Source organism: Eublepharis macularius, chromosome 9 (assembly GCF_028583425.1).
Source record: "Eublepharis macularius isolate TG4126 chromosome 9, MPM_Emac_v1.0, whole genome shotgun sequence".
Taxonomy (NCBI): Eukaryota; Metazoa; Chordata; class Lepidosauria; order Squamata; family Eublepharidae; genus Eublepharis; species Eublepharis macularius.
The window spans coordinates 39,839,687-39,853,105 of NC_072798.1; the positions used below are offsets into that span (position 1 = coordinate 39,839,687).

The 13,419-nt window shown below is 41.7% G+C and overlaps 2 protein-coding genes across 5 annotated transcripts in view; one reads left to right on the forward strand and one right to left on the reverse strand.

Annotated features, from left to right (window-relative positions):
* Positions 1-3,792, forward strand: part of L3MBTL2 (L3MBTL histone methyl-lysine binding protein 2) — a 35,663-nt gene extending 31,871 nt beyond the window's left edge. For 2 of the 4 annotated variants that reach the window (XM_054988581.1, XM_054988584.1), the window contains one exon: positions 290-3,792. In XM_054988581.1, the coding sequence (XP_054844556.1) occupies positions 290-516 (227 nt within the window). In that variant the 3' untranslated portion in view covers positions 517-3,792. The remainder of the gene's footprint in view (positions 1-289) is intronic. The other 2 variants (XM_054988582.1, XM_054988583.1) reach the window with 2 other exon arrangements.
* Positions 3,793-5,945: 2,153 nt separating this feature from the next.
* On the reverse strand, positions 5,946-10,798 carry CHADL (chondroadherin like). Its single transcript, XM_054989318.1, has 4 exons — positions 10,643-10,798; positions 8,331-10,001; positions 7,629-7,795; positions 5,946-6,171 (listed from the first exon to the last, which is right to left on the reverse strand). The coding sequence occupies exons 1-4, from the start codon at positions 10,796-10,798 to the stop codon at positions 5,946-5,948; spliced, it is 2,220 nt and encodes a 739-aa protein (XP_054845293.1).
* Between the last annotated feature and the right edge of the window lie 2,621 nt (positions 10,799-13,419).

Here is a 13,419-nt window from a genome sequence, read left to right on the forward strand (position 1 = left end):
TACAGAACTGGAAAAATTCTCATTTTAAAAAGGTGGATTTCTAACCCATTTGACTATACAGAAAATACTTTATCAGGAAAATGGGTGCATCACCATTTTACCCTTTATAATAAATGTGTTGGTTTGTTGTATTTAGCACTATTGTATTCAGTATTATCTACTGAGGGTGTACCCAGTTTAGTGGCATGTTGTTATCACTGTGTACTTTACCAACAGTCTTTTGGGTGGGGGAGAGGACTGTGAGGCTAAGTCTGGTGATGTGAGTTTGCCCTCCCCCTCTGTTTCACAGCAGTTGTTGCTGTGCAGGTGAAAGAAGAAATTCTTGATGACTCAGTGATGGCATCTGAATATCTACAACTTCCAGTACCAGTCAGCTGTGTGAAAGATGAGGACATGGAACCAGAAACTCCAGCAAGCTCTGTGCTGAACAGTTCCATAAAAGACGAAGACATGGAATTGGAAGCCTCAAAGAGCCCTGTGTTGATTGGCTGCTTGAAGGATGAGGATGTGGACTAAACTTTAAGGCAGCAAAGAGACTTCATTATCTTGCACAGCAGTCTTATGAATGATAGAACAACTCACTGGGCTTGGTTGGGGGCCTGAGTTGAAGGTCAGACGTCACAAAGGTGTAATTTTTATAGAAAATAACCACCCCACCCCCACCACCAAAAATAGCTCTTGGAAAACAGATCTCATCAAACCACGTAGAAAAGCAAACCTGTGTTGCCTTTCTAAGCAGTACTGCAGGAATGCAGGATTAATTTCTGCACTTAGCTTGTAGGGAGGGCAGGAGATGCCATCCTGGATTTTCAACTTGAGCATGTGTATGGATAAGCACCAAAGCAACAAAGCCACAGCTAAGGGGCGGGGGGGGGAGCACTGCAAGCCTTGCTTCTGCTCCCCATGTTACCATTGTCATCTTCAGCGTTGTCTGCTTTTGCTTGCTGCTTACCATTTGACCAGGAGAGCACACTGTTCTAACAATGAAATTGCATGGAAATCCCCATCACTGCCAAAATGTCCCATTCTTTTCTGTGAGAGTAAAACACTCAGCACTTGCTATGGAAAGTGCCTCTGTATGCTCGGAGCTTCTTAGTGTGGGAAGCCTATGTATGGCTAGAGTTCTGGATTACAATATATGACTGCAAAGGAATGGAAAAACGAATTGATGGTGTAGGAATTAATGGTAGACTAGTGTAAGGACAAGTTTTGACAAGAAGAGGTGTTGTAGAGATTTCAAGATGCACATTGCAATTGTGTCTCCGTTTTTTGTACAAGCTCAGAGTACATCTTACCAATATGTTTAGAAAATGAAGAATCATGTCTGGAACAATTTAAAGCTTTCTCTAGTTAAAGGGAAAATAAGTATCAAGGGACGGGATTCCAACAGAAGCAATCTTGGAGTGAGTTGCATATTATGTGCAAGTGGTGTATATTTTGGGGGGTTACTTGAAAGAATTCTCAGTTTACAGGTGATTATGTTGTCTTGACTTCTTTGAAATAAGGTGGTTCTCATGCTACAAAGAGTAGAATCCTTTTCAATGTAGAATATGGTCATTTGAACAGCCTTCACGGAATTTTAGGACCACTTCATGCATTACTTTGCAAAAACTTGTGTCCTTCATATTCCAGCACATGAGCCAGGGAGTTAACAGCTAAATCCTAAGCAGAGTTACTCCAGTCTAAGCCCATTGAAATCAGTGGGTTTAGACTAGAGTAACTCTCCTTAGGATTTCACTGCAAGTCACTTATATTTAAATGTAAAAGTGTTTTCGAACACATTCATTATGGATTTTAATATGCAAAAATCATGATTACATTCAGATACCAAAACTAACCTCCATTTTGTTAATAGTCCAGATTTGTGTGTTTTACCGCACTGGATGTGGCTTTCTTGTTTACAAACAACAATTTTTAAAATAGATAGTCTCCAGTCAGAGTGGGGGCTGGGGGTGGAGTTTGAGACACATTTTCTTTCCAAACCAATTATATTGTTCATGACATCTCAGACACAACTGTCCATTTCCATGACTAAAGCTCTCTTTCATATTGAGATGAGCCTGAAGACTTGGGAAAGTGCATCATAATACCTTGAAAGTCTTGAGTGGGGAGGGGTTTGCAGTACAGGCTTCCAGTCTCTATCTTCTTCCACTCTCACCCTTAAATGTATGCTTCATCCCACCTTTTTCTTACTAATTTGCATTTTGAGTTAAATGTTTGTGTTCCTAAGGCTAGGCATCCTTGATTGCTCCAGCGTGTCAGTCTATTCGTTGCTAGTTCCATCTGAATGAGAAGTTATGGAGGGGAGAGGGGCTAACAACAGCCCCAAACTGTAGTCCAACCCATAGTCCTTCCCAAGCTCTTATCATGGTCTGTTTGACCTCAGACTGGTGCGGTACCTGCTGCTACTACTCATCCCCATCCCCAGGAATAAATAGGTACTGTGGCATAAGGAGACTCCCAATATGTGTGTGGGATGATGTGCAGACTCAGCCCCCTCTTTTCCCTCCTTGCAAATTTTTGGAGTTTTTGATAGTTACTTTCTTCAAAATAGAGGGAGTATGCTGAATTAAGGCTAAAAATAAATGTATATTTATTACAGCTGGATCTGTGGCTCTTTCTTAATCAGCTTTATTATTCAATAATATTATACATTTAGAATAACATAAAATGTAGCGCTTTAGCATAAAGTAAGAAAAGGCACACTGGCAAAAGGCTCTATACTTATTTGTTACATGAAAGGAACGGGACTAAAGTCATTTCATGTTTTTTACTTGCTTTTAGCGTAGTTCCTAGATTTTTGTTTCATATCATGTGCATACCTGGAAGTTTAGAAAAGCATAATATTTATTAGGCATTTAAAATCTATCCCAATGTTATATAGCTGCTACCTGGCTGCTTCTTTGCTAGGCCAATACCCGGAATGATTGATAAGGATATCTCAATTAGAACGTTTCCTGATATGTGGGAATTTGTGTGTTTGTCTGAGTTACCTGTCAATGCTTGTAGAAGATCACATATTTATCAGTGGAGGAAAGGGTGAGAGTTGCAGCAGTGTAGTGAACAGGCCAAACGAGATTTGACTGGGAGAATGATGTAGAAAGCTAGAGATTGGGTGCAGGGTGTCTAGTTATATTACAGAAAATGATGCATAATGGTAGCTCTAGCTCATACGCATAAAGAACGGTTACATTAGGGAATCTTATATACCTTAGCACTAATTGTTTACAGAATATGAGATCAAAAAGATTAATACAAACATCTCTTCTGCATTACATTTCTCGTAATACATGGCATCAGACAAACTTGAGTGACAGGTCAGTCAGATATAAACATTTCAAATCCTGGAGCCATACTTTGTTATGAGTTGAAAACACTTCTGGGAAGTAACACATTCAAGGCTGAAATCTTAGTTGTGAAATAAAAACAAGAAAAATGTTTACAATTGGCTGAACTCACAGCAAGTTCAAGCCGACCCTGCAGCTTAATCTCAACAGTGAAGGGGAAAAAAACTTTTGCTACCGAGGCAAGTTTGTCTCCTGTGTGGGTGTTCAGCTTGGATGAATGCTTACACATAAGGTTTAGAAGAAGGGACCCTAAAAAAAATCCCTTAACATGTGTCTGCCTTGTAATGATGCCTTACGTTCAGCTTGTATGTTCGTGAATAAAGCCAATGTTTCAAAAGCACATAAAAGCGTTAGTACTCCATCATCCATAGGAATCTGATGGTGCTATCCCTGGGATGGCTTATTGTAGAGGGAGACAGGAACATGCAATAGCAGTGTGGTTTCTGCCAAGAATGTACTTTCTGTGGGTTTAACTTTGTGTGGTCAGTTGTTTTTGAGAGGTACATGCCATATCTTCCCTCCTTTTAACCTTTCGAATGCCTTCTTTGGGAGTTCCATAACATGGCTGAAATCAGTCTAAACCACTTGGAAGCTGCCCCAACAAATGGCTTAACTGCTATTGTGAATGGAAATCAAGCAAGCATCCCATCTGCTTTTTTGCCAGTATCATGTAAGATATAATACCTTGGGGCGGAGAAAGGTGAGCAATGGCACATCGGCAAAAGGAAGTTCTGGTTTGAATTCCTTAAAAATAAACTTTTTCCCTTTGAGTTGATAACTGGTATAGTGGTTAGAGTGTTAGAGTAGGATCTGGGTGATCCAGGTTCAAATCCTACTCTGCTATGGAAGCTCACTGTATGACCTTGGGCCAGTCACACCATCTCAGACTAACCTACCTCACAGAGTTGTTGTGAGGATAAAATGGAGGAGGAAAGGAGAAAATTGTGAGTCGCTTTGTGGACCCATTGGGAAGAAAGGCAGGGTATAAACAAAGTAAATAAAATAACTAAAGAAAGAATTTTGCAGTTATGTGGTTCATACTGAAGGCAAATCAGCACTGGCAAAAAAAAAACCCCTGGTCTTAATACATGTACTCTTACATAGGATCAGCCAATATCCTGTTTAAAAAATCTCTTAGGAGGAAACTCCACCATTTCTCCCAGAGGTAAATTGTTTTATTGTCTGACTATTCTTGCACTGAAGAGGCATTTCCTGATACCCAGCTATAGGCTGCTATCCTCAGCATGCATGTTTAGAAATAAATCTCTTCTGACATCCTCAAGGCTTGCCTCGGTGTAATCAGAGTTAGAATAAGGATATACATCTCCTTTGCTATAAACCACTGGTTGCTTTTTGTTATTCCCACAATTGCTCCTAGTAAACTATTGCATGTATTCTCACTAGCGAAAGACTTTTAGGAGATTTTGAAGAAGTATCAGGCTGCCTCCTCATTTCTCCAAGTGCAGCATATGCTTTCAGTCTTTCCTAAGAACCTTAAGAAAAGCTTTGCTGGATCAGATCAAAGGTCTGCCTTGTTTCCCAGAGAAGCCAATTAAATGTCCCTGGAAATTCATAAGCAAGGCAAGGCCCATATCATACAGTGTGAAGTCCTTTATCTTTATTTTGTTCTGTGCTAAACCAGACCTGTTTATCCAGTAGATTACCACTCTCAAATTTCACTCTGAACACATCACAAGAATTAGGTAGTTTAGCCTGGCATAGGGTGTTCACAAATTATACTAATGGTTATCTTCATCTCCCATATTTGTAACCTAAATGAAAATTGCCTTCTGCCTTGCAACAGTTGTGTTGTGCATGATCTATTCCTCTTAGCAATTGACTGAAACAGCCTACTGGCATTACTCCAGAAACTGCCTGTGTGATGGGCAAATTACTATACATTTTTCTGCCACTGCACAAAGTGGCCACCGTGTAGGGCTTATTTCAGGTGGCTTCCAGTTGGCTGCTGTAGTGCTTAGACAGATCCTCACAAGCGACACATTAGATAACTACAAGGCATACTTAGTGTTGTTTATAAAAATCCTTTTTCATGATCAATAGCATAAGCTATGTTAGTTGTGTGTTGCTGTATCTGTCACTCTGAAAATGCAATTATAAAAGCCCTGGTCTGGAGAGCTGTACCGTGGTCCAGAAGGCACAAGATACGCAGGGGTGAACTGCAGAGCACAGGAGATTCTTCGTGTACGCAAGAAGGCCTCTTCTTCCACAATAAGCTTGGCCAATGAGACTTGGCTGTCTGGGGAAATCTCTGGTATCAGAGGGGAGCTCAGTAAGATTTGAGTGGTCCTTACACCTTGACTTGACTTGAATATATTATGCAAAATAAGTTAACTTGCTTAATTTGCACATTTTATAGCATCCAGCTATTATTTACTGTATGTTGTATTGTATGTTGAATTTCTTCACTCTCTTGTCTACCTCCGCCAAAGTCCAAAGATCGCCTAACCATTGATCTACTTTCTCTGAAAAATGCACCTGCTGCTTCCCTATGATGGGGTTTGGACACATATCCTCTAACCCTTTTTCTAATAGCTGAGATCAAAAGCATATCTGCAGCAGCGGTCCTGCTTCTCTTTTTCATGCTTTGCTTTTCTTGCTTCTCTTGCCTTGGACATTTCCTGACCATCGCTTCTTGTTAGAGTGCTTTTTAACCTTGGCTTTAGCTGAGCTGGTTCGCTTAACCTTCTTGGTACTCCATGTTGGGCAGGTTTGGAAGGTAGTTCTGAGCTTTACCTTCTGGCCACGGACATCTGCTGGGGAGCCACATGTGGCTCCTACTCTCAGGTTCAGTTTCTCAAGCCACCTGCAAAAATAGAAAGGAGTGTTGAGCGATAATTTATTTGACCACTGAGCCTGCACACATTTGGTCACCCAACTAGACTACATTTTAATAAAATTCTTGGAGCTCATACATTGGATGCTTGGGGACCTTCAGTTAGTGTGAAACACAGATGAGTAAGAGAACTCTCTGACCAGCAGGCTTCCATGCACTTACCAGGGGCAAATCCACATGCCCTTGGTGTGTCCTGGCGTTGCTCTAAATGTTCACTAAACACCCGGAAGTATAGCGTCTTTCTAGCGCGATTTCAGAAATGTGGATTTGCCCCTGGTTACTATTTCTGAGTCACCACTGACAAGTGTGGAATGTAGGGCAACTGGCTAGACAGACCAAAAGCCTATCTGCTATATTCTCCCTTACCTAACAACAGAGTTTTGGTCTAGTCAGATGTTGCAGCATTTGTGGCCTACTTAAAGAGTGTATTAGGTTGAAACAAGAAGTAATTTTGTCCAAAGCAACTTGATATAAAGAAAGATTTGCCTGATAGCTGCTGATTTGGAGCTTTGATCCACTGGTCTGAAGTAAACTGAAAACATGTCCAATTACTTTTTGATCCTGCCATATTTCTTGGTAGAGCTGGCCCAAGTCATTTTCAGTGCAATCTTAAGAAGAGGGATACTATCTTAAAGTCATTGAAATCAATGGGCATAGAAGATGGGAGTATACTGTTTGTAGATGTACTGTGTAAACCCAGAGGTGCCCCCAGAATCTCTTAAAATATCTCCGGGTGCTGCAGCATAGATTATGATTAGCTATAACTGTAAACTTCAGACTGCAAATTGTTTGGGGCAAGGTGTCTGTCAAGCTGTAAAATAGTGAACCCTACAATGGTGTTCATCTGTGGATTTTGATACCTGTTTACTTCTTCAAAATTCATCTATTTCACAAAGCAAAGAGCTAATAGTAGTTTTCCTCTGCCAGAGGTCCTTTAGAAGAACCCTAGGAGGCTTTATTTTTTTTATCTGTAGGGAGCACCCATTTAGAAACAAGTACTCCCATCATGGGAGGCTGTTTGGGTTGCAGCCTCCCAACCATCTGTGATTAGCCCCAGCACTTCATGGCGGTCATTTTGTGACTGCTGCCCCTGGAACCATTAGAAGGTGGTGGTGATGTTCACTTCCCTGTTCTCACATTTCTGCTAGTGCTTATGGGCTCAACAAGGTTGGAGACCCTTGCTATAAAACATCACGCATCTTGATGGTGCTACATAAATAATCTACTTTGAGCTCATGCAGCAAGATATTATGTGACTCTAGGCAACACATGACAGCAGTGCCTGTAGCTGCTTTACTGAGATGGTTGGCAAGAGTATTGGTATGACTGCAGTATTTCTATGACGCCATGTAAGGAAATGATACCGTTCCACCCTTGCTTGCTATTCTATAAGACTGTGGCATGGCAGGTGGGAATTAAAGACTCACTTGTGTAGTGGGAGAAGTTTGCAGTCGCAGTGAAAAGGTATCTCTCTCAGATTGATGACCTCCAGTGCTGTGAATCTATGCAGGGTGGGCAAGCTGTGCATTTTGTTTTTCTCCAAGTACAGGCTTTTTATCTTTGGACCCAACCCAGTGAAGGCCCCAGAAGAAACCTGTAGACATGGAAAAGGTTAAATTGTGAGAAAAGACATTGACAACATCTGTGAATAATATATTAACACCTTTATGACCTAGAGATTTCAGTTCTCTAGACTGCCAGATCTCCCTTATTCACTCTATCTCATTTCAGGCTTGATGCCAGACCCCATTCTTGCATGCTCCATCCTCTTCTTGTGCTATTCAGTGAGAGTAATATTGTACTTTTACATCCAAACCCAGAAACTATGGTATACACTTGCTTTCCACCCCAGCATGGCAAAGCTTAGTCTGAAACTGGTTTGCAACCCTGGGAAAGCATAAACCACAGTTTGACTGTCCTTGCCAAATAATTTCCAGCTCATGACAAACCTGAAACAAAATATGGTCTGTAGGCAAAGTAAATCCATACAATTTTCTTACATAATTTGTTTTAGATGCAGCATCTGCATTTATGTATATGTTGGATATATGCCGCCCTGGCTAAGTGGAATATATAACATTATAGAACAGGGAGAGAATGAATCACGCCGCCCCCTATGCAAAACTAACCTTTTCTAGCCCCATGTTATCCAGGTACAAATGCTGCAGGGATCTTGCAATTGGAAAGAAAGCTCCATCTCCAATATTCTTTATGGGATTTTTGGACAACTTCAGCTCAATAAGGTTGGGCAGTTCTCTGAGGGACCTGGTGGGCACTTCCTGCAAAAAGTTCTCATCTAGATGCAGCTTCTCCAGCATCTGGGCATCGCGAAAGGCTCTGACAGACACATGTGTTATATGGTTTCCTGTCAGGTAAAGCCAGCATAAATTTCCTGTCCCTTCCAGATCTCTATCTGATAGCTGACTGATAGAGTTGTGTTGCAAATGGAGGGAAAAGAGGCTGGGCAAGAGACTGAAGGCACCTTTGGGCATTTGGATAAACCCATTATGGTCCAGATAGAGATAAGCTAGCTGGGTATTTCCTTCAAAAACATCAGCATCAATGGAAGTGATGCTGTTGTTGGACAGGTAAAGATATACCAGGTTTTTCAGGTTCTGGAAAGCACCAGGCTGCAGTACAGCTATCTTGCAGTTCTGCAAGTGAAGTGATGTTAGGTTTTTCAAGCCAGGGAAGGAAATTTTTGGTATGGAATGAAACTCATTGTGGCGCAGGTCCAGGAGTTGGGTGTTGCTAGGAAACCCTTTGGGAATACTCTGCATTTGTCTGCCCTCACAGTTTGCATGATGAAAATCAGGTGAACAGGTACATCCTTGTGGGCACTTTGGAGCATCTTCTTCTAGCTCCCTGGTTTGCACGGGCAGGGTGGCAAGGAGCTCCTCTTCATAACCTTTGCGTTTACACTTCATATCTATTGTCCTCAATGATTCCAGTTGCTGTCCTCTGAAGGCAACAGGGCCAGCACATGCCACATCTATGTGAATTCTTGCTTTCTCTGCCCACTCTTTGAAGGGGCGCATGTAACAGGTACAAAGCACAGGGTTCCCAGTTAAGTTGATTTTTTTGAGATGGGCCATTTCTCTTAGGGGCTGCAGCAGAAACAGCTGGTTGTTGTGGAAGTCAATGGTATGCAACAGTGGGCTTCTAACAAAAGCTGTGTGTGACACATCTTGGAGGGCCATGTTGTCCAAGAACAGCTGCTTCAGTGAAGCCATCTCCAGGGCCTCCTCACCAATATAGGTAATAGGATTGTGCCCTAACTCCAGCCTGTTTGTGCCCGACAGTTTAGACAGTGCTTCAGTAGGAAGGAACTGCAGTTCATTGTGGTCCAGGCTGAGCCTCCTAAGGGTTGGTAATCCCCCAAAGGCCTCATTGGCAATCACGTGGATCGTGTTATGGGACAAATTGATCCACTTAATCAACTGAAGGCCCTGAAAAACCATATCTGGCAGATAAACCAGGGAGTTCCTGGCTAGGTTAAGAAAGCTAAGGAAGCCCAGTTGTCCAAAAGCCCCTGGCTTTATTTCTTCAATACGATTATTCTCTAAGATTAGTTGCTGGAGAGAGGATAGGCCATCTAGGGCCTCCTGATAGATGAAGGCTATATTGTTAGAAGCTAAGTTGAGGTAGACCAGTCGCCCTAATCCTCTGAAAGCCCCTTCATCGACACTTCCCACTTTGCACTTCTGAAGATTCAGGTGTGTGAGGTAGGGGATGGGAAGGAAAGTTCCTGCAGGGATGACTTTGATTTCATTGCCCCGGAGGTCCAGTTTCTGAGTAACCTGTAAGTTACGGAAACATTACTTGATTAAGCACTGAATCAACAATGAAGGGTACTGATTGCTCTTCAGCTGAACTGGGTTGAATTTGGGCTACAGTATTCTCTAGCCATTCCCTACTGTAAAGGAAAACTCTGCAAATTCACCACTCAACTGTCCAAATTCCAAAAGAAGGAAAGCTGAAATCTACACTCAGAAACTGAAAATCCTGCAGTGGGGACAGTGGTCTTATGTTTGAAAATATATGATATTATGTGGGTTCACACACATTCTTTTTCAGGCAGATTCCATGTGAATATAAATCTAACTAAAGCTAAGATACCCCTTTCCTCCAGCTTACAGCTGTCATCAATTGTACATTCAGAAGGAGGGGGGAAAAGAAGCCAGAGACTCTTCCATCATGGCTGGATTCAGATCAGCTAAAAATACTCTCCCCACAACAAACGTTTGTATGAAATGTTGATTGTCACTGATACGGTCATTTTGATTCCCATGAGTTGCTTTGGAATCCAATTTTTGGCTAGAAAGCAGAATGCCACAGCCCTACCCCTACATGTGGCCACTGCAACATGAGAAAACTAATCCTCTAGACTGGTGCTTCCACCTGTATCTTGCTCTTTCTTCATTGCTTCCCAAAGACTGACCTGAGGGATGCTAATGGGCACTTCGGAGAGGTTCTTGTTTAAGCACATGACGTGACGCCTGATGCCGTCACAGATGCAGATTTGTGGGCAGCGGTCAGCTATCACCTTTCCCACAAAGAGAGCTGATGTCAGGAGAAGGCCAGCAAAAGCCCACATCTTGTGAAGTGGCTGAGAGGAAAATGAAAGCAAAGACGGACCATTAGATGGCATGCATATTTCTGCTGCTTATTAAATGTTGTTGCTAAGTGGCTGCATGCAGGGAGTACAGCAAACTTACAGTCTTGCAGCTTTATACTAGCATGCATCGGGACTGAACGGTTTGAAATGCAGCATGAAAACAGAAGGTATAAGAAACAGAACACAGATGGAGATAAGGCAAAAAAACAACAAGCTGCGCTCTTATAGGCATCTGGGCAAGTTTCCTTAGTCTCTGCTACTAAAATTAATGGAGGCGAAAAATCTTCTAGTTTTCATCATTTTAAATTATAAAAACTTCAGTGAGAACCAAGGACCAAGAAGCCACAAGGCCTCTAAAAGCAAACTGTGTTGCTTTAAAAAATTCAACTTGGATTTTTAAGCCAATTGTATGACACACATACACCATTTTACATGTTGAAGTGAGATGTTAACATAGCAGAAGATGCTGGACGGGGTCTTTTGCCCTCAGAAAACCCCCTTCTCTATCAACATTTCTCATCAATATTCTCCCCTGCTGAGCACCTCAGATCCCCAAGCCTTTCAGCATCCTCTCAGCATCTACATGAAACAGGTCTCAGTATCTTTTATTGAAATGGCGACAAGACAATTGCATTAATACTTTGCCACACAGTAAAGACAAAGTGTATGAGGCTTTGTGTAATGTTTGAACGCTGCACCAGGGTTCAAACCCTTTGAGATAATACAAGTGGAATGAAGTGAGAATGATTTGGATATGAGTCACTCAGTCCATGGAGTAGTTGTAGTTATGTTCTATAATTTCTGCATATTTGCTTTAATAGAGCACAATGGCTACAATAGTAAAACCAAGACTCTAGTGGGGAAAGAAATTTTGTTTTCAACAGACCAAGTGTAAATTTTGCTGTACAAAAAATGCAGAACATTAAATTCAGATGCACACTGATGTTCAGAACATAAAACACTAACTGATGATAAAGGGTATTGCCTTTATATTGCCTAAAGATAAATTAATCAGCATTTGGCCTTGTTAAAATTATATTTTTTAAAAATCACATTAACAAATTTCTACTGGATCCCATTATAAATAAATATCCAGTTTTCATTACTTAGCCCCTAGGAATGAAGTAAGCCTTTAAATGAGCTACCAAGAGAGGAACAAACTCATCTCAAAGAAGATACACCTTACAAGAAAAACCAGGTAAGGGACTTTCAGCCTCTTCTTTGTCTCATAATGGCATTCTAAAATGGAGAGGAGCATTTACAGGGTACAATCACAAAAGGGATTTTAAGTATTCCTGCCTGCACATTATCCTCCATTTGTCTCCCATCCAAGCCATTTTTCTCCAGCTAGGTTACAAAACTGTAGGCTGTGGGATACTACTGAAACCAAAGAACATTGTAGCAGTTTAGGATAAAAGAATGTGTCCTATAACTAGGGCAAAATGTATCTGAAGAAGTGAGCTGTGACTCACAAAAGCTCATACCCTACCACAAATTTTGTTAGTCTGTTAGGTGCTACTGGACTCTTCTCTTTTCTAGGGCAAAATGTGATAGTGAATTTCCGACACATTCCAGTCTTCTTTTGTTTACTGTTAATTAACATCATGAATACTCTGTGTGCATTCAAATCCTGAATAAGTAAACAAATTAAGCATGTGTACTGGAAAACCCACATAGAACAGAAGATGAATGTTAGCACATGCTCCCAATACCTATTTCATAGCAATACAAATGGAAATGTCCTAAGTAACTGTAGCCCCCAAGACCTAATTGGTTTAGCCCAGTAGGGCGGAGTTAGTGCCGGCAGCCAAGCAGCTGAGGAAAAGGCTGGCTGCTGGGGAGCTTGATAACATTTTACATGCTCTTATCATCTTGAATAAGGCAATCAGAAACACATTATATGTGAACAATAGTGACTAAAAGTGGGGTATGGGTATTATATTTAGTTGGTATTATTACTGAAATCATATTATTCTTGTAAGGCTGTAATTCCCAGGAAGCGGACAGAAGCCTGGGTTCATCATCCATCTTCTGAGCAGTCCCGCATTGGGAGACTGCGCAGGTGCAGGCCAGCAGCGAAGAGATCTTTCTAGCTGCTCCTAGGAGGGTGTCCCTCCCCCGCACCCCAGCACAGAGAGATGTGGTTTTCTGCCGAATCAGTTACATGCAGTGAGGGAGAGGCACCTGCTTCTCTCAGTTCTTTCGGCACCGTCAGGATAGCATGTTTAGCATTTTGACTCCTAGTGTTATTTACCTCAGCATGTTTTATTAACTTCTGTTTTTCTTTTGAACGACGAAAGAATTCTTCATGGCTCAAAGGACTTTGTTTATGAAATGCACCCATTAGTTTACCAAAATGACTCGAACTGATTAGCATGAACTTTGTCTCCTTTGCCTCAGTGAGCCTCATAATGTTGTCACTTGCCAGCAGTGCCAGCTCTTCATTCCTAAAGCCTGCAGTGATCGAGCTTCGAAACTTAAGGCAGCCCTATAGGAAAGGGCATTGTCTAGTTCCGATAGTCTGGCAGTGAAGTTATCTGTCACGTGAGGGCAGTCTAAGCAGCCCAGTTCCATGTCCTTGGTTCTGATCTCTGAACCGC